Here is a 27,451-nt window from a genome sequence, read left to right on the forward strand (position 1 = left end):
TGGGATGGATGCTGGCAAACTGCAGGAAGACTGAGCCATAAACCCTATCATGGTTTGACTTCTTCCTTGACCCACTCAGAAAAAGTTCAGTTCTTCTGGAAAACTCACGAGTACTCCACAAGGCGGCACATATCACCCCCCACACCATCCTCATCTCCAGGTCTCTGTGGTACACCTGTCGGAACTGAGACCAAGGGGAGAGCTCGTGTACATTCTGGTCTTTGTCAACAGCGACTCCCAACCACACCCCTATTCTTTCAAAATAGATTTTATTAGCGGCACATGGAATGTCAAGTTAAGCAAATTCTTTCCAGCGAGAAGGTGAGCCCTGACAGACTAAAACCTTGAGCACGGACGATACAGCAGAAGTAACATTTCCAGTGTAATGAGAGATAAAGGGGAATATTGTCCACCAAAGAAATGACTTTCTTCACCACGCTGACCACACTGCACAGCGCCCGATCCAGCTGGGGAGATGGGGAGGTGGGAAGAATCTCAAAGCACTGGACAGGGTGAGGACTCAGGAAGTCATGGGGCCAGCTCTACAGCAGTCAGCTCCTCTCTGTTGTTGGAGAGGCCGTGAGCCCCACTACTCACTATACGAGGACCAGAGTGTCTTTGGCAGGTGGAGGGTGGCTCGCGGGAGAACAACAAGTGAGGGGGCTTCTCTGTGAACCCAAGAAACTTCAAGAAATCCCACAGCATCTCCATTACGACCTCCCATCTTCAGGTTAGGGAGCTATGGGTTCCCACAGGGTCCTTTGGAAGTATCTAGAAATGTCCAGGTAAGTCAGAGAAGAGCTGAACCTTCTTAGAAAAATCTCTTTACTCTCTTGTACATGAAGAACATTTCCCTTAAAGGATTCTGGTTCTTTCCCCCGATGCTCTTGTGCAACATTCTGAGGGTCACCTGGACTTGGCCCACCAGTGCCTCTGCTGCTGCTGTCTCACTTTCAAACGCCTCCACCTCCATTGGCCTCTCCCTTCCCACCTTTCAGCCCACAGTGTCTGCATGCTGTGGGTCTCCCACATCTGTGGTGTCAGGATCACGCTGCTGCTTTTTTTCCTTTTTTTGGATACAGGGTCTCACTCTGTTGCCCAGGCTGGAGTGCAGTGGAGTAACCATGGCTCACCTCAGCTTTGACCTCCCAGGCTCGAGCAATCCTCCTAAAACAGGCATTTCTCTCATCGCTTCAGAACCCGCCCCTCAACCAAACATTCAGATGCTTATTAAGGCAACAAAACAAGTGACAGACGGGACAATTTTTCCAATTCTAGATCTAATTGATTAGGCTACGTCTCATGAGGAGACCGTACTTGACCTCTCAGCTAGCATCTGGAATACAATCTTCCAGGGGCTTAGGGCAGGTCCGTGATAGCAGTATCGTCAGGATCAATTCCGAAGTGCAGCTTGCCGTCCTTGGCGGCTGCCCAGGGCATGGAGGTGGAGGTCCACTTTGCCACCCAGTCTCCTGTTTTGCTAACCACGATAAGGCCACCTAAACCTTTAACCCTTGACTTCATATAACCCAACGATAGGTCCGCAGCCTCTTCTACCGTCTTTCCTGAAAACAAGGAGGGGTTGAGAAACAACATACGTTACTGAAAGGAATCTCATGGGAAAATCATTTGCCATTTGAAATGCCCAAGTGAGCTAGCAAGGATTTTTGGTAAATGAACACCTGAACGCTTAAAAGGAGGGTCCTCACCTCCTTGCCCTGAGACAGAGCCCTAGCATTAGCCCAAGTGGAGGCGTCTTCCCTCCCACACCCAGGCTCAGGGTCTCTTTACTGGCCCCTTCTCCTGAGATGGGGAAGGTAACAGTACTCAATGCTCTCCCATTCCAGACCTAAGGGAAGGCGGAAAGTCAAAACAAGGTGTTAAGGACCTGAAAGCAACATTGTAGCCAACAGGAAAGGGTTTCCTACACTTCATATGCTTACTTATCAAATACCTTCTATGTACTTATCTTCACAAATTATGTTACTTGTCCTGTGGTCTGTGTACCTTGTTCTATGTGGAACAGGGTGAGTCTGGCCAGGTTCACCTTCAGGATGCTTTCCCCATGCCCTGTGGTTGAGATGGCTCCGATGTCATTGTCAGCATAACCTCCAGCTCCTGCTCAAAAAGGGTGATTGTTCTGAGCAGTAACAGTCAAGAAATTCAAATCCATATTAGAAGTCAGACACTACATAAAAGTTAAATCGCGAAGGGTGCTCAAGTACAGACAAAGGTCAGGTTAGTAGCCATGATCCGCGGATGCAAAGGTGGACTAGAAAGCATCATGTAGATGCCCCAGAATTTAGGAGGATAAAGGAAGCCTCAGAGGGGCAGGCCGGACCTTTCACAGAGCAGCTACAGCAGGACAGCGTCTCCTTGGCCCCAAAGCATAGCCACTCCTTTTTGCTCAATGAAGCCACCCTCTCCCTGTCTCCTCCTCATGCCCCACCTACTATGAAGGAGGAAACAGCATGGCTGCATTACATGGATCTCTAGCAAGGCCATCACGTTCCAGAGATTTGGGGAAAACGTGTACCCACAACCTAACAGCCATGCACACTGTCCGATGGGTGGCAGTTGCATTTGTTGAGGGTGGGCATAACTGCACCTGAGGGAACTACTCTGGGCTATCCCCTTAAGTGGGGGTCTGGAGTGAAAGCTACTTTGGTAAGATTTCTTCCCTATTTTGGTCTTGGATTAAAGAACCTTATAGCTTTCTCTAAGTCATTCTTGTATCTGTTCACACACTGCTACCAGCATGCGAGTCCTTTAGCCTTGGAAGGGTTTGCCTTTACCCTCCCGCAGTTGATACAGAAGCATAGATGATTGATATGTGCCTTGCTTACTGATGCTGGACATGGGCGAGGACTCAGAAGTTGAGATGTTGCACTGGACTGTCACAAGGCCCCACAGGTTCTCAAAGGCAGAGAATCCCTGGCTCTGGCTCGGGAGGGAGCTGACATTGGGCAGCAAATGAACTGCTGCAGTGGGAGGAGGCGCCTTTACTTTTTCTTATAAGCTTCTGCTGGGGAATTAACTGACCAGGTCCCATGGTGTCAATGTGCCCTAATATTTGGAAGCAGCCAAGTCTTTGCTTACTTTCCAGTTACTCTAGGACGACAGAAGGCCAGGTGTCTCCAAGGGCGATCCTGGCACAGGCATTGGGTATGTGAAGGTGTCCTCCCCGCCACATGCATTTCTCAGGACAAGTGCATTGCCTGAGGTGACCACTGATGTGCCTAGCACTGTCCTTGCTGACTGTCCAGGCGGGGGCCTGGCCAGCGGCAGGGCTCCTTGGAGAGGCTCCTCAGAAGGCCAGGCAGAGAATACCTGGTGCTCACGGCTGGACGAAGACTTCTGAATATTTAGCTTATGCCATTTCTTGTCAAGATTTACCACTGTAACTCAATTTAAAATTAATTTCTAGGATCTAACCTGGAGTGGCCCCGTGGTCTGGTCTGAACCCAGCTGAAGCAAGCTGCACTACTGACCAGGCATAGTTTGGTGGGATTTTTGCCAAGGAGAAAGAAAGGCAGACTACTTCACATCTCTTGGGTGATACACCAAGGAGTAGAGGAGTTGCCAAGCCCCTACTCTTTAAGGAAGCTTCCACGGTCTCTGAGTTCATGACGGAAAAAGGGCGTCAAGAATTGTCAAGAGTGTAGATTATTACTAAAGACTAGAGCAACATATTAAAAAGGGAAGGTAAGGCTAATTTTCCTCTGAAAGAATAAGCTGCTCTTTAGGGCAGATGGAACAACTTAGCTGCTTCTCAAATCTTCAGTCACCTGCAGGGGTTCATGAGGATTCCTGCATGAAAAGTGTGAAAGTGCACGGAGTGAAACATACAGCCCCCCGGCCCCGCCTCTCACCCGCTCCCAGGAACGAGATGACGCGCTTCCCCGTTAATGTAAACGACATCTCAATCTGTAATGTGTCTGTAGAAGTATGTCACTTTCAGGCTGCTCAAATCTAATAACTGCAGTCTCAGATTTCTCAGATTGCCCATGTCTTGGGAGTAAGCCTTACTCAAGTAAGTCTGCAGATCCTGAAACTGCGGCTAAAGAGAAGACAGAATCACTACAGGGTAGACTGGGGGCAACGTTAGCATCCTGTCTCCACTTCTCTCCCCAGGTTGTTCCAAAAACGCATGCAATCTAGGAAAAACAGTGGCGCCAGATACAAACACCCTCTCAAGGCAGCACCCCGGATAACCCCTTCCAACCCCACTGTCACTCCCAGACATCCTGGAGCCGCACCAAGAGCAGAAAGGCAACGCATCAAGAAAGGGAGAGGGGCAGGGAATAGAGAATGAGGAGAGCCTGAGGGTGGGAGAAAAGGAGAAGGGGCAGGAGCCATCCCTTGGTCCTACCTACACACGGTGTGTCCCCAACTCGGCCGACCATTTTATTAACGATACCCCCTGTGGAGGTTGCGTAGGCTACATTCCCTTTGAAGTCCAAGGCAACAGCACCCACGGTTCCCAGGTTTCTGCCGAAAATAAACAGGAAAAAAGCGACAGGTTGAAAATGAGAATGAACCCCATAACCAATAGCGTAGCTTAAAACCACTTAAAGTCTCATGTTAGATGTTAATGGCAGATGGGGCACCCATTCCAACATTCTAGACAGAACCTGCTTGCTTCTCATTCTACGTGGAAGCTACAGGAGGATCGCTGGGCACTCCTCTACCACTCAGCTTTAAGAGTACATCCAATCCCAACACCACCGTTTTCTAGCTGTGACCTTAAGTTTTAATTTGTGTCTCACTGTCCCCATCATAAAATGGGGATAAAAGTAAGAGTGCATCTCAAACTTTAGTGCATATAAGAATCCCTTGGATCCTTGGGCCCACAGAGATTCTGAAGCTGCCACCAAGAGGAGAAAGGAAAGGAAAAAGTGAGTTGGTAGATACCAGGTGGACCCAAAATCCTGCAGTTTTTTTTTTTTTTTTTGTGAGATGAAGTCTCACTCTGTCGTCCAGGCTGGAGTGCAGTGGCACAATCTTGGCTCACTGCAACCTCCGCCTCCCGGGTTCAAGTGATTTTCCTGCCTCAGCCTCCCAAGTAGCTGCGACTACAGGCGCGCACCACCACACCCGGCTAATTTTTATATTTTTAGTAGAGATGGGGTTTTCACCATGTTGGCCAGGTTGGTCTCGAACCTCTGACCTCAGGTGATCCATCTGCCTTGGACTCCCAAAGTGCTGGGATTACAGGCGTGGGCCACCTCGTCCGGCCGATCCTGCGTTTCTGACAACCTCCAGGATGTCGCTGATGCTGCCTGCCTATGCACCCTGTGCACGGGGTTGTTGTAAAGATGAAATCAGTTAATTTTCCCCTAACATTTTATTATGAATTCTCGAATACAGTCATGTGTCACCTATGATGTTTTGATCAACAGATTGCATGTCCCATGAGATTATAATACTCTATTTTTACTGTACCTTTTCTATGTTTAGATACATAAATACCATTGTGAGACAACTGCCTACCGTATTCAGGACAGTCACACGCTGCACAGGTTTGTAGCCTGGGAGCAACAGGCTGGACCACACAGCCCAGATGTGTACTAGTCTCCACCATCTGGGTTTGTGTGAGTGCACCCTATGGTGTTTGCACAGCCATGAAATTGCCCGGCTATGCACTTCTCAGGATGCATTTCTCGTCCTGTCATGCGACGCGTGACTGTAACGAAGTTGAAGAAATTGTACACGAACACCCCGTACCCACCAGCAAGATTCTATAATGAACTGTATTTGAGGCACTGTTTTAAGTGCTGGGACACAGTGGTAAGCGAAACAAAGTCCTTCTCCCATGGAGCCTGCGTTTGGGGTAGACGGTGGTAGTAACAGGGCAGTAATATGTCAGGTGACAAAAACAAAACAACAAAACAAAAAACCCAAACAAAAAACAAAGCAGCACCAGGGAAGAGTGATGGTGGGGAGGTGCTGTTTTATACAGGGTGTCTCTACAGGACAGGGGGGCAATCATGCCATGCCAGCTACTGGGGACGAGTGTTCCTGACGCACAAACATGCCTGTCACGTGTGTGGAATTTGAAGGAGGCAAGCATGGTTGGAGAGATAAAATGAGGGAGAGCGTGGTAGGAGAATGATCGGAGGGACAGCCAAGGCCAGATCACAACATCTCTGACAAGTGGGGTGACCACACACACCAGTTACCGAGGCCAGTTCAAATTTATGCCTGCTGTCATGGCTGTATTATTAATAGCGCCACTTTTACTCTCAAAATTAAGTTCCAGTTTAAACATTAAAGAATATAATCATCCTACCTTTAGGCCATTGCAAAGGCTTTTATTCTGAGCTAAATGGGAGGACACTGGGCAGTTTGAGTTAAGAAGTGACACAATCTCAGTTCAATCTTAAAAATAATCATTCTTGGCCAGGTGCGGGGGCTCATGCCTGTAATCCCAGCACTTTGGGAGCCCGAGGTAGGCAGATCATCTGAGGTCAGGAGTTTGAGACCAGCCTGGCCAACATGGTGAAACTCCATCTCTACTATTAAAAAAAAAAAAAAAAAAAAATTGGCTGAGTGTGGTGGCGCGTGCCTCTAATCCCAGCTATTCGGGAAGCTAAGGCAGGAGAATTGCTTGAACCCAGGAGGTGGAGGTTGCAGTGAGCTGAGATTGTGCCATAGAATTCCAGCCTGGGTGACAGAGTGAGACTCCATCTCAGAAGAAAAAAAAAAAAATCACTTTCCACTCCACCCGCCCTCCAGTAGAACGGCTAAAATGAAGAGGCACATCAAACCTGGCAAGGATGTGCAGGAACCGGAACTCTCATTCAATACTGCTGTTAGTGTTGACTGTACCAACATCTTTGGAAAACCATTTCACAATGTCTACTGGAACTGATCATATGCACATCCCATGACTCAGCAAATTATACACTTGTGTATCTGTCCATCAGAAATGTGGACAGGTGTTCACCAAAAAAGCTTACACAAGGTGTTCACAGCAGCAGTAGATGTAATACAGTAGTCCCCTCTTATTTGCAGGGGATACGTTCCAAGACCCTCAGTGGATGCCCGAAAGCTCAGCTAGCACTGACCTCTACAAACACTATGTTTTCCCCTATACTGTATGTACACACCTATGATAAAGTTTAATTGATAAATTAGGCACAGTAAGAGATTAACAATAATACAATTATAATGATATACTGTAGTAAAAGTTATGTGAATGTGGTCTCTTTCTCAAAACATCACACCACGGTTGGGTGTGGGTAACTGAAAGCACAGAAAGTGAAACTGCAGGTAAGGGGGAGATACTGTAGTCCTTTTTTTTTTTGAGACGGAGTCTCACTCTGTCGCCCAGGCTGGAGTGCAGTGGCGCCATCTCCGCTCACTGCAAGCTCCGCCTCCCGGGTTCACACCATTCTTCTGCCTCAGCCTCCCGAGTAGCCGGGACTACAGGCGTCCGCCACCACGCCCGGCTAATTTTTTGTATTTTTGGTAGAGAGGGGGTTTCACCGTGTTAGCCAGGATGGTCTCCATCTCCTGACCTCGTGATCTGCCCGCCTCCGCCTCCCAAACTGCTGGGATTACAAGTGTGAGCCAATCGCGCCCAGCCAATAATACTGTAATCCTAAACTGGTCTCAAACTCCTGATCTCAAGTAATCCACTTGCCCCCCCAAAATTAAAATATTTTATTATTTATTTATTTTTGAGACGGAGTCTCGCTCTGTTGCCCAGGCTGCAGTGCGGTGGCACAATCTCAGCTCACCGCAACCTCTGCCTCCCAGGTTCAAGCTATTCTCCTGCCTCAGCCTCCCGAGTAGGTGGGATTATAGGCGTGTGCCACATGCCCAGCTAATTTTTATATTTTTAGTAGATATGGGGTTTCACCATAGGCTGGTCTCGAACTCCTGACCTCAGGTGATCTGCCTGCCTTGGCCTCCCAAAGTGCTGAGATTACAGGAGTGAGCCACCACCACTCCCCGCCTCAATTTTTCTTTTTTTTCTTTTTTTTTTTTTTTTTTAAGATTCCATATGTAAGTGAGATCATGTAGTATATTTCTGTGCTGGCTTATTTCACTTAGTATCATGTTGTAAATGGCAGGATCTCCTCTTCTTACTGTGGAATTATATTCCACTGTATATATACATTATACTTTATCCAGTCTTCATTGATGGACAATGTAGTTGTTTCAATATCCTGGCTATTTTGAATAATGCTGCAATGAACATGGAAGTGCAGATATATTTACTAGATGGTGATGTCATTTCCTCTGGGTATATGCCCGGAAGTGGGACTGCTGGGTTATAAGGCAGTTCTATTTTTAATTTCTTTAGGAACCTCCATACTATTTTATCTGGAAAAATATTGAAAAGCTGTGGTTTTCACATGACCGAAAGTTGACAAACTACCAATGATGACTTAACTTAGTTATTATTGTGCATACCAGGGTCATTTGTTAATTGGCTGGTGATGGCAGATGAATGGCACGCACACACATGCGCGCACACACACACACAGACACATTTAATAAATTATGTATTTATTCCATAAAAATATTTTTTCTTGGCTTCATTCCAGGGAGTACTGATGATGGTTTTTTTTTGTTTTTGAGATGGAGTCTTGCCCTGTCACCCAGGCTGGAGTACAGTAGTGTGATTTCGGCTCACTGCAACCTCTGCCTCCTGGGTTCTAGCAATTCTCCTGCCTCAGCCTCCCGAGAAGCTGGGACTACAGGTGCATGCCGCCAGGCCTGGCTAATTTTTTGTATTTTTTAGTAGAGATGGGGTTTCACCGTGTTGCTCAGGCTGGTTGTGAACTCCCGAGCTCAGGCAATCCACCCGCCTCGGCCTCCCAAAGTGCTGGGATTACAGGCGTGAGCCACCAAGCCTGGCCTGATGATGTTCTTATACTTAACATGGATTCTACTGACAAAATGGCAAAAAAAAAAGAAAACCTTTCTTGAGTCAACATAGTTTTTAGCAAGTTTTTAATTAATTTTAATTTGGAGAAGCTTCCTTCTGCTGAAGCAGCAGCAACTGGAATTACCAACAAAATTCTCAAAGCAGTACTTAGATTTAGAAATGAATCCTGATTTTCACATTATCACACTCAAATACTGTATGGATTTATATATAAATTGTGACTGCAGAGAGTATTAAAATTTTTAACTTGATCATATAAATCACAATCACTTACAGTTGTTTCTATAATCTTTTAAACAGTATCTAGGTCTATGCACATAAATTCTTTTAAGTTTTGATGCTGGTATATTCATATTGAAGAAAATAAAAAACAGGAGAATGTTATTCAATTTTGTTCAGATCTCTCTTCAGATACTACGCTCTGATTTATAATGAATTGAAAAAAGTCTCTATGGAAACTGGTTTAGGGATTATCTGTGAATTTTCTTCAAGCCAGATAAATACTTTTCTTCCCTTGTTTCAATTTCCTTGGATTTTGTTGTATATCTCACATGCAGTTTCGGTTTTGTTTCTATAAACTTAAAAAAAATTTAAATCCTTTAAAGGTGAAGTAGCTATGCTATATATATGTGTGTGTGTGTGTGTGTGTGTGTATGTCAGATAAGAAAGGAGGTACTCCCAGAAAAAATATATACATATATATATAGGTTATGGTTTTGTTAAATTTATTAATAGAAATCAGATTTATACTAAATACTACAAGTTCAAAATTAATTTTGCTTTTTGCTAAAGTCCACGATTTGCTCTTTGAAGACTTTTTATGGTTTTGCTGAATTCTTCTTATCTAAATTCAATTTAATTACTTCAACAGCATTTCGTTGGTATTCTCATGGTGCGCCTGAGACTTGTTATAGGGTGAAATGTAACTTTAATCAGGATATTCCATCTTTGGGCACATCTAGAAAACACTGCATGTATTCCCTCTATTGTTCCCAAGCATCACCACTAGTGGCACAGCGGAGGTCATGCATCCTAGAAACAAATTTCAAACGATGGGCTGTATGCGTCACATAGTTTGCTTCTGGATTCTTAGCCAAGCTTCTTGCTTGTACATCTCTCATTTACCAACCACATTTGCTCCATTATCACAGGCTTGCCTTCAACAATCCTTGAAATTAATGTCTAAAATGGAAAGTTTTCTTTCAATTATTCACGTAATTCAAAAATCACACTTTAAGGAGGAGATATAAAGCCAATGAAACATGGAATGATTCAGACTTTTCTTCAAGCAGTAATGGTACACTCATGGTACTATGAGTACCATGGTACACTCTAGTTGAACTGAGTAACTATTTTATTAAAAAATTTTGGGCCAGGCATGGTGGCTCACGCCTGTAATCCCAGCACTTTAGGGGGCTGAGGCGGGTGGATCACGAAGTCAGGAGTTGGAGACCAGCCTGGTCAATATGGTGAAACCCCGTCTCTACTAAAAATACAAAAATTAGCTGGGCGTGGTGGCATGTGCCTGTAATCCTAGCTACTCGGGAGGCTGAGGTAGAAGAATCTCTTGAACTCGGGAGGTGGAGGTTGCAGTGAGCCGGGATCACGTCACTGCACTTCAGCCTGGGTGACAGAGCAAGATTCTCTCTCAAAAAAAAATTTGGCCAGGTTTGGTGGCTCACCAAAGCACTTTGGAAGGCCAAGCAGGAAGGAGGATCCCTTAAGCTCAGGAGCTTAAGATGAGTGTGGGCAACATGGCACCACCCCGTCTCTACTAAAAATAAAATTAGCCAGGCATGGTGCATGCCTGCAGTCCTACCTACTTGGGAGGCTGAGATGGGAGGATCACTTGAGCCTGGGAGATTGAGGCTGCAGTGAGCTCTGACTGTAACACTGCACTCGAGCCTGGGTGACAAAATAAGACCTTGTCTCAAAAAAAACAAACAAAAAAATCCCACAAAACCAAAAAATTTATTGACAAAAAAATTTTTATATATGACTTCACATCTCACTTTATTCCCTATTAAACTCATAATCTGTTGGAATTCTCCATCCTAGGGAACGATCATTACTTTCATTATTTTTGTCTTAATGACATGTTTGGCATTTTACCAAATTTTGAAATCTCTTTTACTAAACCTAGAAAATTTCCATTGTTTTTTGCACACACTGTACTAATGGTGTCATGAAAAGAATGATTAGGCTTGGCTAAATATTAGACACATTGTATTATTCTTTCGAGAATATTACATCAGTATTTTACATTGTGTTCTGTTTCCGGTAAAATCAATTGTCTGTTTATTTGGCCTCTTTCCCTCAATTCCTGTAACTGGATATGTGTTTTTTTGTGTGTGATTCTTTGAGATTAGCAATTAAATCTTCCTTTAGTAAAGAAGATGAAGTTGCAAAGGATTTCATCTGACTTGTTCAAACTGGGATTTGGTGAGAATAATTTTCTTACTAATTTTCATTGTTTTGATTAACAAGTAAATCTTCATTTAACAAAACCTTTGTAAGGTCTGGTTAGTGAATTTTATGTGGGTCACCCTGGAAGAAGACCGCTTACTTTTATTGCTTCCAGTGTTGGAAAATGCAAGCAGCCTGCTTCTTTGAAGATTTTTACTTCCTTTTTCATTTTTCTTTTGTGAGCTCCACTTTAGCATTCTTATTCTACCAAAATCTTGACTTATACTCATTTTCAATAATCTAAGGGATTAAAAGTAAAATGTAATTATATCCAAAGTATAAAAAATGAGAATGTATTTTCATCAAAAAATAAAGAGCTAATCTAAAAAAAAAAAAAAAAAAAACAGTTGGCCGGGCGCAGTGGCTCATACCTGTAATCCTAGCACTTTGGGAGGCCAAGGTGGGTGGATCACGAGGTCAGGAGATCGAGACCATCCTAGTTAACACGGTGAAACCCCGTCTCTACTAAAAATATAAAAAATTAGCCAGGCGTGGTGGTGGGAGGTTGAGACCAGCCTGGCCAACATGGTGAAACCCTGTGTCTACTAAAAATACAAAAATTACCCAGGTGTGGTGGTGCACACTTGTAATCCCAGCTATTCAGGAGGCTGAGGCAGAATTGCTAGAACCTGGGAGGCAGAGGTTGCAGTGAGCTGAGATCGTGCTACTGCACTCCAGCCTGGGCAACAGAGTGTGACGCTGTCTCAAAAAAAAAAAAAAGAAAAAAGAAAAAAGAAAAAACCCAGTAATTTGCAGATATAATTTCCAAAAAGTTATAAAAGTAATTATAAAATATACAAAATTTTTATTAACATTAAAACATGAATTATAATTAGTAAATACAATACATAAAAGCTAAAAATTTTAACACTATATTTTTTTAAATTAACTACATCTTTTAAATATTTTCATCAAAATAAAACCATTCATAATTCTAATAGTTAACGTCCATGTAGTTGCTAACATGGAGAATTAGCAACTACAGGTGCTTTTTGTTTTTCTCTGTTATCAGTTTTTCTCACACAGGTTCTGTCTAGACCTGTGCTGTGCACTTACAGAAGCTACATCTACATGTGGCTACTGAGTGGCTGCTAGCTAAATGTGGCTGTTCTCAGTGAGACGTACTGTAAGTGTAAAACACATCAAACTTTGAAGATTTAGTATAAAAAAAGAGCAAGACATTTCATAATTTCTTATATTCATTACATGTTGAAATGATATTTTTGATACATTTGGTTAAATAAAATATATTATTAATTTCACTTTTTTTCTTTTTGAGACAAAGTTTCGCTCTTGTTGCCCAGGCTGAAATGCAATGGCGTGATCTCAGCTCACTGCAACCTCTGCCTCCTGGGTTCAAGCGATTCTCCTGCCTCAGTCTTCTGAGTAGTTGGGATTACAGGTTCCCGCCACCACACCCAGCTAATTTTTGTATTTTAAGTAGAGACATGGGTCACCCTATTGGTCAGGCTGGTCTTGAACTCCTGACCTCAGATGTGATCCACCCTCCTTGGCCTCCCAAAGTGCTGGGATTACAAGCGTGAGCCACTGTGGATGTGGCCACTAGAAAATGTTAAATTACATTTGTGGCTCTCACAGTATTTCTATTGGACGGTGCTGTTCTAGACCTACCCATACACAAACTGAAAAGTAACAGTCCCCATGTGCAACTTCTGCAGACACTATACGAACTCATGAAAATCTTCAGAGTCCAGAGTGCTAACCATTACACCACAGAACCCTCCCTGTGAAAATCTTCAGAACCACACATTCCAACACGTAGAGAGGCAAGAAAATGGATACCTGGCACTACAGGGAAATAATACTTTGTGAGGCAAGAATCTATTTCACCAGTTAATTAATTAGTCTTTTTCTCTTACCTAAGTCCTTCTGCTGTTTGAATCTTCCCCACACTCCAAAGCAATGTCCATTTCTGAGGTCAACAGTGGCACTACCCACAAACCTTGAACTCAGGTGCCTTTTGCTTCCAAGACACAGAGCAAGGGATGTGGAGATTTCCTTGGTGGCTGAATGGTGTTAGTCACAAGAGCAATGATTAGGGTTATGGGTCAAGCTGTGTCAATGTTGAGTGACAAAGGGGTCCTATGTGTTCTGGAATAAGTCAATTGTTTTGTGTGTTTATGATATGAAGGTCCTTAAAGTGCGGGGCCCACGGCAGGAGCCCCTCTTGCTTACGTGGAAAAGCAGCAGGGGCTGCTGGAGAGGTGTTACTGAATTTCTGGAAAGCAATGTGGTGACATCTTTCAAAATGAACGTAAATCATGAATAAGGCAACCCCACTCCTATGACTCTAGCCCACAGACACAAAAGCACACTCAGTCAGGTCGTCAACAGCTGCCAACGTAAGGTCGATCTTTTTTTTTTTTTTCTGAGACGGAGTCTCGCCTTGTCACCCCGGCTGGAGTGCAATGGCGGGATCTCCGCTCACTGCAACCTCCGCCTCCCGGGTTCAAGCGATTCTCCTGCCTCAGCCTCCCGAGTAGCTGGGATTATAGGCATGTGCCACCGAGGCTGGCTACTTTTTTGTATCTTTAGTACAGACGGGGTTTCACCATGTTGCCTAGGCTGGTCTTGAAGTCCTGAGCTCAGGCAATCCGCCTGCCTCGGCCTCCCAAAGTGCTGAGATTACAGGTGTGAGCCACCGCGCCCGGCCAACGCCAATCTTTTAAAACAGAGTCTGAACCTGAGGAACACATCAGAATGACCTGGGAACGCTTTTTATAACATACCTGTCTGGCCTTTCCACCTCAGATCTATTTAAACCTGATTCTTCTGGCGAGGTGGCCTAAACATGTATATTTTGAAAAAGCTCCTAGGTGATACAAGGTATACCTCTGGTTAAATATTATTACTCTAAAAAGTACGCAGAGTCAATAGATTAAATTCCATTATAAACTCCCAGGCCATATTCACATTTTACTTTCAAATTTTGCTTTAAATAAGTGGTCTTTTATTTGGGATTTAAAAATCTGTAACAGAAAACTGTAATTCAGAACATGACTAATTTGAATTTCTAAGAGTTGTGCTGATTTCTCTAAACTATGTAAGAGTACTTATGTTTATAAGGTACACTAGATCACAGATAACCTGTTTAGTCTATTTAAGATAAACTGATCAAGAAGAATCCAGATAACTGATACATTAATACATGAAATTCTTCTACTAAATCATGTCAGAGGCTGGGCGCGGTGGCTTATGCCTGTAATTCCAGCACTTCAGGAGGCCAAGGCAGGCGGATCACCTGAGGTCAGGAGTTTGAGACCAGCTTGGCCAACATGGCGAAACCCCATCTCTACCAAAAAAAAAAAAAAAAAAAAAAAAAAAAATTAGCCGGGTGTGGTGGTGTGCACCTGTAGTCCCAGCTACTCAGGAGGCTGAGGTAGGAGAATCGCTTGAGCCTGGGAGGCAGAGGTTGCAGGGAGCCAAGATCAGGTCACTGTACTCCAGTCTGGGCAACAGAGGGAGACTCAGTCTCAAACAAACAAAAAACATAACAAAACAAATGAATTGTAGATAACCAGGTATTTGCCAAACTTTCATATTTTAATAACTCCCAAATAATGTGAGCCACAGGTAAGACTGACTGTTGTGGGAAGTCAGGGACCCCGAACAGAGGGATCAGCTGAAGCCATGGCAGAAGAACATCAATTGTGAAGATTTCATGGACATTTATCACTTCCTCAGTCAGTACTCTTATAATTTCCTATGCCTGTCTTTAATCTCTTAATCCCGTCATCTTCGTAAACTGAGGATGTATGTTGCCTCAGGACCCTGTGACGACTGCGTTAACTGCACAAATTGTTTGTAGAGCATGTGTGTTTGAACAATATGAAATCTGGGCACCTTAAGAACAGGATAACAGCGATTTTCAGGGCACAAGGGAGATAACCTTAAAGTCTGGCTGCCTGTGGGCCGGACAGGACAGAGCCATATTTCTCTTATTACTGAAAACGGGTAAGATAAATATCGCTGAATTCTTTCCCCAGTAAGGAATATTAATAATTAACAGCCCTGGGAAAAGAATGCATTCCGGGGGGGGGGGCTCTAAAATGGCCGCTCTGGGGGTGTCTGCCTTATGCAGTTGCAGATAAGAGATGAAACATGCCCTGGCCTCCTGCAGCGCCCCCAGGCTTGCTAAGATCAGGAAATTCCAGCCTGGTGAATTCTAGCCAGACCAGTTCTCTGCTCTTGAACCCTGTTAAGATGTTTATCAATGACAATGCGTGCACAGCAGGACACGGAAGTTCATCAGTAATTCTAGTTTTGCCCTGACCTTGTGATCTTGCTCTGACCTTCTGCCTTGTGATCTTTTGTTGCCCTTGAAGCATATGATCTCTGTGACCCACACCCTATTTGTACACTCCCTCCCCTTTGAAAATTGCTAATAAAAACTCGCTGGTTTTATGGCTCAGGGGGCATCACGGAACCTGCTGACATGTGATGTCTCCCCCAGACACCCAGCTTTAAAATTTCTCTCTTTTGTACTCTTTCCCTTTATTTCTCAGACCGGCCGACACTTAGGCAAATAGAAAAGAAACTACGTTGAATTATTGGGGGTGGGTTCCCCTGATAACTTACTTTTCACAATCTGTTTTCTGAGCACCTTTTTCGTGCTTCTCTTTTTCCAGGCGCTTTTTGTTTTTCTCTGTTACCAGTTTTTCTCCAGGAATCTCTGGAACCCCCATAGCTGCTGCAAACTGTGCTGCACCTTGGTCAGTGAGAAAGCAATGAGGTGTCTGAGGCCAGAAAGAAAAGAGAAAATGATTGTTTTTTTTGAAAATTTTAAATCTTTTTAACTGTTCCAACTGTGTTGAAATAATTACTTCTCTCTGCGTGCAAAGGATCCAAAATACAAATTCCAGTGGTTTGCTTTTCTGTATGCTGAAAAAAGCCTGACTGAGTTTTTGCATTAAAAAAGAAAAGACCCCAATTGATGGAACATTACTAGAGATGCGATTTACATATTACGTTAAATTTAGAGAACTCAATCCATCTTTTTTTTTTTTTTTTTTGAGACGGAGTCTTGCTCTGTCGCCCAGGCTGGAGTGCAGTGGCGCGATCTCGGCTCACTGCAAGCTCCGCCTCCTGGGTTTACGCCATTCTCCTGCCTCAGCCTCCTGAGTAGCTGGGACTACAGGCGCCCGCCACCGCGCCCGGCTAATTTTTTGTATTTTTAGTAGAGACAGGGTTTCACCGTGGTCTCGATCTCCTGACCTTGTGATCCGCCCGCCTCGGCCTCCCAAAGTGCTGGGATTACAGGCGTGAGCCACCGCGCCCGGCCCTCAATCCATCTTTAACACATGCTATTAAATAGCTGGTCTGGTCAGTTTGTATGTGGTATGAAGACAATACAGGAAGATAAAGTAATCACTCACTGGTCAAGTGATTCTTAGTCAACAATCTTGGCTGAGTGAGAAACTCAAATACACTGCTTCTGTTTTGTATATATGTTTTAGGAGAACAGTGATCTCAAGTATTTCCACACAGTTGGAGCCCTTATCACTGAAGTATAGTGATAACAATTCATAAGAAAAGGCTGCTTTAGTCACATATACCTTTTCCATGACAAGCCGAGCAAGTTTAATGGGATTTGCTATACACCGGACTGCGGACACTGCTCCTACTGACAGGTCTTTCCCATCCATGATACTAGCATCCATTTCAACCTCACCATCTGTGTTCAAGACAGACCCACAACCTAAAACCAAAAAGAAGTTGAAAAGCAAGAATTAAGAATTTAGAAATGGCTCCAGATTTTCCTCTGCTTTGCCCCCTTTAATCCATCCTCTATTCCATTGCCAGAGGAACATTTTATTTTTTAAGAGAGAAATCTTGGCTGGGCACCGTGGCTCATGCCTGTAATCTCAACACTTTGGGAGGCCGAGGTGGGTAGATCACGAGGTCAGGAGATTGAGACCATCCTGGCTAACACGTGAAACCCCGTCTCTACTGAAAATCCAAAAAATTAGCTGGGCATGGTGGCCCGCACCTGTAGTCACAGCTATTCGGGAGGCTGAGGCAGGAGAATGGCTTGAACTTGGGAGGTGGAGGTTGCAGTGAGCCGAGATCACGGCACTGCACTCCAATAGAGCAATAGAGCAAGACTTTGTCTAAAAAAAAAAAAAAAAAGAGAGAGAGAAATCTTGACTTAGAGGCTGGATGTGGTGACTCACGCCTGTAATCCCAGCACTCTGGGAGAAGGAGGTAGGTGGATTATTTGAGGTCAGGAGTTTGAAACCAGCTTGGCCAACATGGTGAAACCCTGTCTCTACTAAAAATATAAAAACTAGCCAGGCGTGGTGGTGCGTGCCTGTAATCCTAGCTACTTGGGAGGCTGAGGCAGGAGAATGACTTGAACTCGGGAGGCGGAGGTTGCCATGAGCCAAGGGTGACGAGTGAGACTCCGTTTCTTTTTTTTTTTTTTTTTTTGAGGCGGAGTCTCGCTCTGTCGCCCAGGCTGGAGTGCAGTGACACGATCTCGGCTCACTGCAAGCTCCGCCTCCCGGGTTCCCGCCATTCTCCTGCCTCAGCCTCCCGAGTAGCTGGGACTACAGGCGCCGCCACCACGCCCGGCTAATTTTTTTTGTATTTTTAGTGGAGACGGGGTTTCATTGTGTTAGCCAGGATGGTCTCGATCTCCTGACCTCGTGATCCGCCCGTCTCGGCCTCCCAAAGTGCTGGGATTACAGGCTTGAGCCACCGCGCCCGGCCTCTTGAGCCACCGCGCCCGGTCTGAGACTCCGTTTCAAAAAAAAAAAAAAGAGAAATCTGACTTGGCACTCCATGACCTACAAAATAAAAAGTACAAAGCCCTTCCTAACCTGGCCTTTGACCTGCTTTTCCAGCTTCATTTTCTCTCCTTGGCTATATTTTACTGAAATATTAGCTTTCCCTGAATACAGTAGTCCCTTTATCTATAGCCTTGCTTCTGGGGTTTTAGCTATCCTTAGTCAACCATGGCCCCTTATTAAATGGAAAATTCCAGAAATAAACACTTCTTGCACCATCATACTCTATCCTTCAGAGGGATGTGATTCCTCCCCTTGTCCAGCATATCCACACTGTATAGGTTACCTGCCTGTTAGTCACTTAGCAGTTGTCTTGAATATCAAGCAGATCAACTGCAATAGCACCTGTAAGTGCTTGTGTTCAAGAAACCCTTATTTTACTTAATAATGATCTCAAAGCACAAGAGTAGTGATGCTGGTATACTGTTACAATTGTTCTATGTTATTATCAGTTGTTATTAATCTCTTACTGTGGCTAATTAATGTATATATGAAAAGAAAAAAACCAAACCAGTTGCTAAAAGGTTGAGTATTACTGGTGGTTTCAGGCACCCACTGGGGGTTTGAAACACATCCCCCAGAGATAAGGGAGGGCTACTATATGCCAGGAGCCTGTGTGTCTCTGTGCCTTTGCACATGCTGTTGTTTTTACCACTAGCACCCTTTCTCCATACTTCTCTGCCCAGATAATGCCTACCAATCCAGCTATGCTTCTCAATCTCTTTGTGCTTGTTTCCTCATGAGTAAAATGAGTAAGAACATCAACTCGTTTAATCCTTACAACCATCAATGAGGTAGGTATTGCATATTAAACACTTGGAATAATGTCTAGCATGTGGAGGTAAACAGTAAGTGTTTGCTGCCCTGATTACATGCCAATTTCACAGGTGGGGAAACCAAAAAGGCAACTTTCCAATATCAAATGTCTTCTGGGTAAAGAGCAAGGAATCAAATCCAGGTGTGTGGCTTAGACATCTACTTTCTTCTGCCAAAGCAGCTCACACCTTTTCCATCTGGCAATGACAAGGCAGCATCCCCTTACACTGATCCGCACAGGTTAGAGAAGACCTGATAAAAGATTTAAATAAATAAGATCCAAAGTCTTAAAACATAATATGCAAAATGTCTAGAGTCCAAGAGAAAATCACTCATCATACGAAGAACCAAGAACAGCTCAACCTAAGGAAAAACAATTAACAGATGACAATACCAAGATGACACAGATGTTGGAATTACCTGACAGCAATTTTAAAGCAGCCATTGGCCAGGCATGGTGGCTCATACCTGTGCTTTGTAATCCCAGCACTTTGGGAGGCTGAGGCAAAAGCATCTCTTGAGACCAGGAATTCAAGACCAACTTGGCCAACATAGCAAGACCCCATCTTTAAAAAAAAAAAAAAATTAGCTTGGCATAGTAGCACACACTCAAAGCCCTAGCTACTTGGGAGGCTGAGGCAAGAGAATCACTTGACCCAGGGGTTCGAGGTTGCAGTAAGCTGTGATTACACCACCATACGCCAGCCTGGGTGACAGACTGAGACCCTGTCCCTAAAAAAAAAAAAAAAAAAAAAAGCAGCATCATAAAAATGCTTCAATGAACTTGAAATAACTAAAAAAATTATTAAGTTTCAGCAAAGAAATATAAGATGTAAAGAAAAACCAAATGGAAGTTAGAGCTGAAAAAATGTAATACTGGACTTAGAAATCACTCAGTCTGAACAGCAGAACAGGGCCTGGAAAACACCAAAATGAACAAAGCCCCGCAGACCAGTGGGACCATAACAAAAGAACTAACATTCAAGTCATTAGACTCCCAGAGGGGAGGAGAAATGGGTGGGAATGAGAAGTATTCAAAAAAATAATGGCTGAAAATTCCTTGTATTTGGTAAAAAGCATAAATCTACCAATTTAAGAAGGTGAGCAAGCCCTAAATAGGACTAAACACAAAGACATTCACACTAAGACACATCATAACCAAACCACCAGTGAACTAAAGACTAAAAAATATTCAAAGTAGCAAGAGAGAAATGACACCTTACCTATAGGGCAGAAACCAATTTTAATGACAAAACAATTTGTCACTAGAAACCATGGAGGCCAGAAGGAAGAACAGCATTTTCAAGTGCTGAAGAAAAGAACTATCAATCCAGAATTCTATATCCAGCAACAATATTCTTCAGGAACGAAGGAGAAATCAAGACACTCTCAGATTGTATTAGGAAGGTGCCAAAAAGGGGTAGGTTTCATTCTGAGGCTGCTGCTGCTTTTTTTTTTTTTTTTTTTTTGAGACAGTCTCACTCTGTCACCCAGGCTGGAGTGCAGTGGCGCAATCTCAGCTCACTGCAAGCTCTGCCTCCCGGGTTCATGCCATTCTACTGCCTCAGCCTCCCCAGTAGCTCGGACTACAGGTGCCCACCACCACGCCCGGCTAATTTTTTGTATTTTTTAGTAGAGATGGGGTTTCACCGTGTTAGCCAGGATGGTCTTGATCTCCTGACCTCGTGATCTGCCCGCCTCAGCCTCCCAAAGTGCTGGGATTACAGGCATGAGCCACAGTGCCCGGCCTTTTTTTTTTTTTTTTTAGACACAGTTTCACTCTGTTGCCCAGGCTGGAATGCAGTGGTGTGATCTTGGCTCACTGCAACATCTGCCTCCTGGGTCGAAGTGATTCTTGTGCCTCAGCCTCCTGAATAGCTGGGATTACAGATGTGCCACTACACCCGGCTAATTTTTGTATTTTTAGTAGAGACAGGGTTTCGCCACGTTGGTCAGGCTGGTCTTGAACGCCTGACCTCAAGTGATCCACCTGCCTCAGCCTCCCAAAGTGCTGGGATTACAGGCATGAGCCACCGCGCCCAGCCTTGAGGCTTCTTGTCTTGGTTTGTAGGTGGTGACTATCTCACCGCGTGCACACTGCTCCATGACCTCTCCTTGTGCCCATGAGAGCGGGCAAGCTCTCTGGTGTCTCCTCCTATAAGGACAGTAATCCTATTGGTTCAGGACTCCATCCTTATGACCTCACTTCATTTTAATTACTTCCTCGGAGGCCATCTCCAAACACAACCAGGTTAGGGCTTCAACACTTGAATTTTCAGGTGGACACAAACATTCAGTCCATAACACATATAAGGGCAAATGGAAAGAATTTGTTGCCAGCAGGCCTAACCTAAAAGAATGACTAGGGGGCCGGGCGCGGTGGCTCAACCCTGTAATCCCAGCACTTTGGGAGGCTGAGGCAGGTGGATCACTTGAGGTCAGGAGTTCAAGACCAGCCTGGCCAACATGGTGAAACTCTGTCTACTAAAAATACAAAAATTAGTTGGGCGTGGCAGTGCATGCCTGTAATCCCAGTTGCTCAGGAGGCTGAGACAGGAGAATTGCTTGAACCTGGGAGGTGGAGGTTGCAGTGAGCCGAGATCATGCCATTGCACTCCAGCCTGGGCAACAGAGCGAGACTCCATCTCAAAAAAATAAAAAGTTCATCAAGCTGGGGGAGGAGGGGAACCTGATTCTAATGAGGTGTAGACACAGACTGCCAACCATTCCTTCAGATACCACCACTACTGCAGACTGGCCTTTTGCAATATCTTTTTAGGTTTTTATGCATGTCTGACATGCATGGCTCTACCTGGACCTGCCAACCCCCTCCCCTGTGGCCTCACCCAGAAACAATTCAGTGCAAAAGAGGACAGTTTTAGCCCCCTTTCATTTCTCTTTTTTTTATTTTGAGAAGGAGTCTCGCTCTGTTGCCCAGGCTGGAGTGCAGTGGTGCGATCTTGGCTCACTGCAACCTCCATCTCCCGGGTTCAAGTGATTCTCCTGCCTCAGCCTCCCGAGTAGCTGGGATTACAGGTGTGAGCCATGACGCCCGGCTAATTTTTGTATTTATAGTAGAGATGGGGTTTTGCATGTTGGCCAGGCTGGCCTCGACCTCATGACCTCAGGTGATCCACCCGCCTCAGCCTCCCAAAGTGCTGGGATTAGTCATGAGCCACCACACCTGGCCTGCAAAGGCAGGCTTCTATGGATTTTTTTTCCCCCAAATATTTTCAACCTGAGATTAGGTAAATCCACAGATGTGGAAGGCCTGGACACAAAGTTTGGTCTTCCTGTTTCCTGACACACAGTTCCCAAAACACTTGGAAGCTCCAAAGTGGTAAAGCATCTTTTTGTATGCCAACGAGATGACCGATGGTTAGGGGCTGGATAACCTCAAAATGGGGAGCTGGTTGCCAGGGAACCAACCGTGTGATTAGAGGGCCAGAACTTTCAGTCTCACCTCTCTACCTCCGGGGACAAGGAGAGAGGCTGAAGGTTGATAACTAATGGCCAATGATTTATCAACTGTGCCTATGCCATGAAATGTCAACTAGAGAAAAAAATAATTGAGCTTTTAAAGAATTCATTTTATTTAGAAATCTTACTGAGGACTACAGACTGATGACTACAGTACGGAGGGGTCCTTCAGAGAGGTGCTTCAAACTGCTCCCAAACCGTGTCTCCGCTCAGAGCTGATACACAGGTTGTGGAGGGTTAGTACAGGCTCGGAGGTTACATGAGACTTGCTCAGAAGTTACATTAAAGCAGAATCACATCAAAGTTTGGGTGCAAGAGTGCATCTGGCTATAGATGACAGAGGTATGTATAATCACTAATCCTGTCAGATGTTAACCTTTTTGTTTTTGAGACGGAGTCTTGCTCTGTCGCCCAGGCTGGAGTACTTGGCGTGAGACAAATTCAGCTTCATCCTGGCTCACCACAATCTCCGTCTCTTGGGTTCAAGTGATTCTCGTGCTTCAGCCTCCCGAGTAGCTGGGATTACAGGCACTCACCACTATGCCTGGCTAATTTTTGTAGTTTTAGTAGAGACGGGGTTTCACCATGTTGGTCAGGCAGGTCTCGAACTCCTGACCTCAGGTGACCCACCTGCCTCAGCCTCCCAAAGTGCTGGGATTACAGGTGTGAGCCACCACACTCGGCCCAGACGTCATCTTAAGTGTAGGAAAAGGCAAGGACTAGGATCATATATCATTTACCATTTTTTTTTTTTTGAGACAGTCTCATGCCCAGGCTGGAGTGCAGTGGCGTGATATCAGCTCACTGCAACCTCTGCCACCTGGGTTCAAACAATTCTTCTGCCTCAGCCTCCCAAGTAGCTGGGATTACAGGCACCCACCACTATGCCTGGCTAATTTTTGTAGTTTTAGCAGAGATGGGGTTTCACCATGTTGGTCAGGAAGGTCTCGAACTCCTGACCTCAGGTGACCTGCCTGCCTTGGCCTTCCAAAGTGCTGGGATTACAGGTGTGAGCCATCACTCTCGGCCCAGATGTTATCTTAAGTGTAGGTAAAGGCAAGGACTAGGATCATATATCATTTACTTTTTTTTTTTTTTTTTTTGAGACAGAGTCTCATGCCCAGGCTGGAGTGCAGTGGTGTGATCTCAGCTCACTGAAACCTCTGCCACCCCGATTCAAGCAATTCTTCTGCCTCAGCCTCCCAAGTAGCTGGGATTACAGGAGCCTGCCACCGCACCTGGCTAATTTTTATAGTTTTAGTAGAGACGGGGGTTTCACCATCTTGGCCAGGCTGGTCTTGAACTCCTGACCTTATGATCCACCCACCTTGGCCTCCCAAAGTGCTGGGATTACAGGCGTGAGACACCGTGCCCGGCCCATTTATCTTTTAAGACATACAGTGACTCAGGCAAGCGACATGGAGGCCGTGTGCTCTATCCAGTTTTGTCTTCAAATCATTCTTCCAGAGAGCAGCACATCTGCACATGGTCACAGAGTCAGGGGCTTTGTGAAATGACGTTGGCATGTAGAAATGAGCAAACATGGCTTCTTACATTTGTTACTCAGTCGCACAGAAGCCTTCACTAAAAACCCATAGGGCTGATGACGGGAGAGCTTCTGGATTGCTGGATATGTGAAGGTGCCAGGAGGGTGGTGTGCTGAAGAGGGCAGGGCAGTTCCACACCCCTGCCCCCACACCTGGCCCTCTGCATCTCTTCATCTGTCTGTATCCTCCATTGTATCCAGTATTCATATAATAAACTGGTAAACACATTCCTCTGAGTTCTGCGAGCTGCTCTAGCAAATTAACTGAACTCAAGGAGGTAGTCACGGGAACCCCGATTTATAGCTGGTTGGTCAGAAGTAGAAGTGACAAGCTACTACTAAAGATTGGCATCTGAAGTAGGACACAGTCTTATGGGACTGAGCCCTGAACCTGTGGGATTGGACTCTGACCCCAGATAGACAGCGTCAGAACTGAATTGACCTCGCCCTGTGCAACTCTTCATCTGTATCCTTTATCACAGGGGTCCCCAATCCCCCGGTACTGGTACTGGTCTGTGGTCTGTTAGGAACTGGGCCCCACAGCAGGAGGTGAGTGGCAGGCGAGTGAGCATTACTGCCCGAGCTCCGCCTCCTGTCAGATCAGCGGCAGCATTAGATTCTCATAGGGGTGTGCAACCTGTTGTGAACTGGGCCAGCGAGTCTCTGTGGAAAAACTGTCTTCCACGAAACTGGTCCCTGGTGCCAAACAGGTTGGGGACCACTGCTCTATCATATTCTTTATAATAAATTGGTAAACATAAATGTTTTCCTGAGTTCTATGAGCCATCCTAGCAAATTATCAAGCCTGAGGAGGGGGTCATGGTAAACCTTGATTTGTGGCCACGTTGGACAGAAGTGTGCATAACCAGGGGACTTGCAATATGCCTTTTCAACAATTGGTGCTGCGCCAGGGGTGGTGGCTCATGTCTGTTATCTCAGTACTTTGGGAGGCTGAGGCGGGTGGATCACTTGAGGTCAGGAGTTCAAGGCCAATCTGGCCAACATGGTGAAGCCTTGTCTCCCCTAAAAATACAAAAATGAGCCAGGCATGGTGGTGGGTGCCTGTAATCCCAGCTACTTGGGAGGCTGAGGCAGGAGAACTGCTTGAACTCAGGAGGTGGAGGTTGCAGTGAGCCGAGGTCATGCTACTGCACTCCAGGAAAAAACAAAAACAAAAACAAAAAACAACCCTGAGTTCCTTAAAAAACTAAAAATAGAGCTACCATATGATACAGCAATCCCACTGCTGGCTATACACCCAAGAGAAAGGAAATCAGTATATGGAGGAGTTATTTGCACTCCTTGCTTGCTGCAGCATTGTTCACAATAGCCAAGATTTGGAAGCTAACTAGGTGTCCATCAACAGATGAATAAAGAAATGACACATATACACAATGGAGTACTACTCAGCCATAAAAAAGAATGAGATTCTGTCATTTGCAACAACATGGATGGAACTGGAGGTCATTATGGTAAGTGAAATAAGTCAGGCACAAAAAGACAATCTTCACACTTTCTCACTTATTTGTGGGAGCTAAAAATCAAAGCAATCGAACTCATGAACATAGAGAGTAAAAAGATGGTTAGCAGAGGCTGGGAAGACAGTGGGGTTGGGGCAGAAGGGGGGATAGGCAATGGGTACAAAAAATAGAATAAGAATTAGTATTTGATAGCACAACAGTGACTATAGTTGATAATTTAATTATGCATTTCAAAATAACTAAAAGAATAGAATTGTTTATAACACAAAGGATAAATGCTTGAAGGGATGAATATCCCATTTACCCTGATTATTACGCATTGCATGTCTGTATCACAGTATCTCATGTAGTCCCACAAATAAATACACCTACTAAGTAGCCACAAAAAAACCCAACAAAAACAAAAAATGGAACCTTGATATATACCTTGCATCTTATACAAAAATTTATTCAAAGTGAATCACAGACCTAAAACTTCTAGAAGACAACATAAGAAAAATGTTTGCAATGCTGGGTTAGGCAAATATTAAGATATAACACAAAAAGCATGACTGATTTTTAAAAAACTGATAAACTGGACTTCTGCAAAATTGAGAACTTCTGCTTTTTGCAATAAAATACTGAGAAAGAAAAGACAAACCACAGCCTGGAAGCAAATATCTGCAGACCACATCGGCGCATCTGATAAAAGGTATATCTAGAATATATCAACTCTTAAAACTCAATAGTAAGCAACAATACCAACCAAAAAATCAGCAAGACTTCGATACTTCACTGAAGAAATATGAACAACAGGCCAAGCGTAGTGGCTCATGCCTGGAATCCCAGCACTTTAGGAGGCCGAAGTGTGTGGATCACAAGGTCAGGAGTTCAAGATCAGCTTGGCCAACATGATGAAACTCCATCTCTACTAAAAATACAAAAATTAGCCGGGTGTGGGGTCACACGCCCTGTAATCCTAGCTACTCGGGAGGCAGAGGTTGTGGTGAGCTGAGACCACACCACTGCTCTCCAGCCTGGGCAACAAGAATGAGACTCCATCTCAAAAAGAAAAAAAAAAAAAAAAACGAACAACAAAAAAGCACATGAAAAGATGTTAAATATCTCTTCCCATTTAGGGAAATGCAAATCAATACCATAATAAGATTCCACTAAATGCCTACTGGAGTGGCCAAAATAAAACATGCTGACACTCGTTAGTGCTGGTGAAGATGTGGATTAAGTGGAACATTTTTTTTTTTTTGGAGCTGGAGTCTTAATCTGTTGCCCAGACTGGAGTGCAGTGGCGTGACCTGGGCTCACTCCAACCTCCGCCTCCCAGGTTCAAGTGATTCTCCTGCCTCAGCCTCCTGAGTGGCTGGGACTATAGGCGTGTGCCACCATAACTGGCTAATTTTTGTATTTTTAGTAGAGACAGGGTTTCACTATGTTGGCCAGGCTGGTCTCAAACCCCTGACCTCGTGATCCACCCATGTTGGCCTCTCAAAGTGCTGCGATTATAGGCATGAGCCACCGCGCCCGGCCTGTAAGAGGAACTTTCATACATTGCTAGTGGGAATGTACAAGTTTGGCAGTTTTTTTTTTTTGAGACAGGGTCTCACTCTGTCAACCAGGCTGGAGGGCAGTGGCGCGATCTCAGATCACTGCAACCTCTACCTCCCAGGTTCAAGCGATTCTCCTGCCTCAGCCCCCTGAGCAGCTGGGACCACAGGCGCCCACCACTGCACTTGGCTAATTTTTGTATTTTTAGCAGAGACAGGATTTCGCCATGTTGGCCAGGCTGGTCTTGAATTTCTGATGTCAGATGATCCGCCTGCCTCGGCCTCCCAAAGTGCTGGGATTACAGGATTGAGCCACCACGCCCGGCTGGCAGTTTCTACTGAAGTTAAATTCTTGCCATAAACCAGCAGTCCCACTCCCAGGTATTCACCTAAGGGAGATAAAAACTTAT

At 44.7% G+C, this 27,451-nt stretch overlaps 1 protein-coding gene across 8 annotated transcripts in view; it reads right to left on the reverse strand.

Moving 5' to 3' along the window:
* Nucleotides 1-252: 252 nt before the first annotated feature.
* ASRGL1 (asparaginase and isoaspartyl peptidase 1) overlaps nucleotides 253-27,451 on the reverse strand; it is a 32,834-nt gene continuing 5,635 nt past the window's right edge. The window contains exons 3-8 of one of the 8 annotated variants that reach the window (XR_012423145.1): nucleotides 16,945-17,087; nucleotides 15,968-16,125; nucleotides 4,373-4,491; nucleotides 3,873-4,060; nucleotides 2,008-2,140; nucleotides 253-1,565 (exon numbers count right to left, since the gene is read on the reverse strand). Coding sequence is in view for 5 of the 8 variants with exons in the window: in XM_015434101.3 (XP_015289587.1) it covers nucleotides 1,360-1,565; nucleotides 2,008-2,118; nucleotides 4,373-4,491; nucleotides 15,968-16,125; nucleotides 16,945-17,087 (737 nt within the window). In the remaining 3 variants the exon portion in view is untranslated. Of the gene's footprint in view, nucleotides 1,566-2,007; nucleotides 4,061-4,372; nucleotides 4,492-9,610; nucleotides 10,085-11,030; nucleotides 11,609-15,967; nucleotides 16,126-16,944; nucleotides 17,088-27,451 lie in introns of those variants that run through there. The other 7 variants (XR_012423143.1, XR_012423144.1, XM_015434101.3 and 4 more) reach the window with 7 other exon arrangements.

Source organism: Macaca fascicularis, chromosome 14, assembly GCF_037993035.2.
Source record: "Macaca fascicularis isolate 582-1 chromosome 14, T2T-MFA8v1.1".
In the NCBI taxonomy this organism is placed as follows: domain Eukaryota; kingdom Metazoa; phylum Chordata; class Mammalia; order Primates; family Cercopithecidae; genus Macaca; species Macaca fascicularis.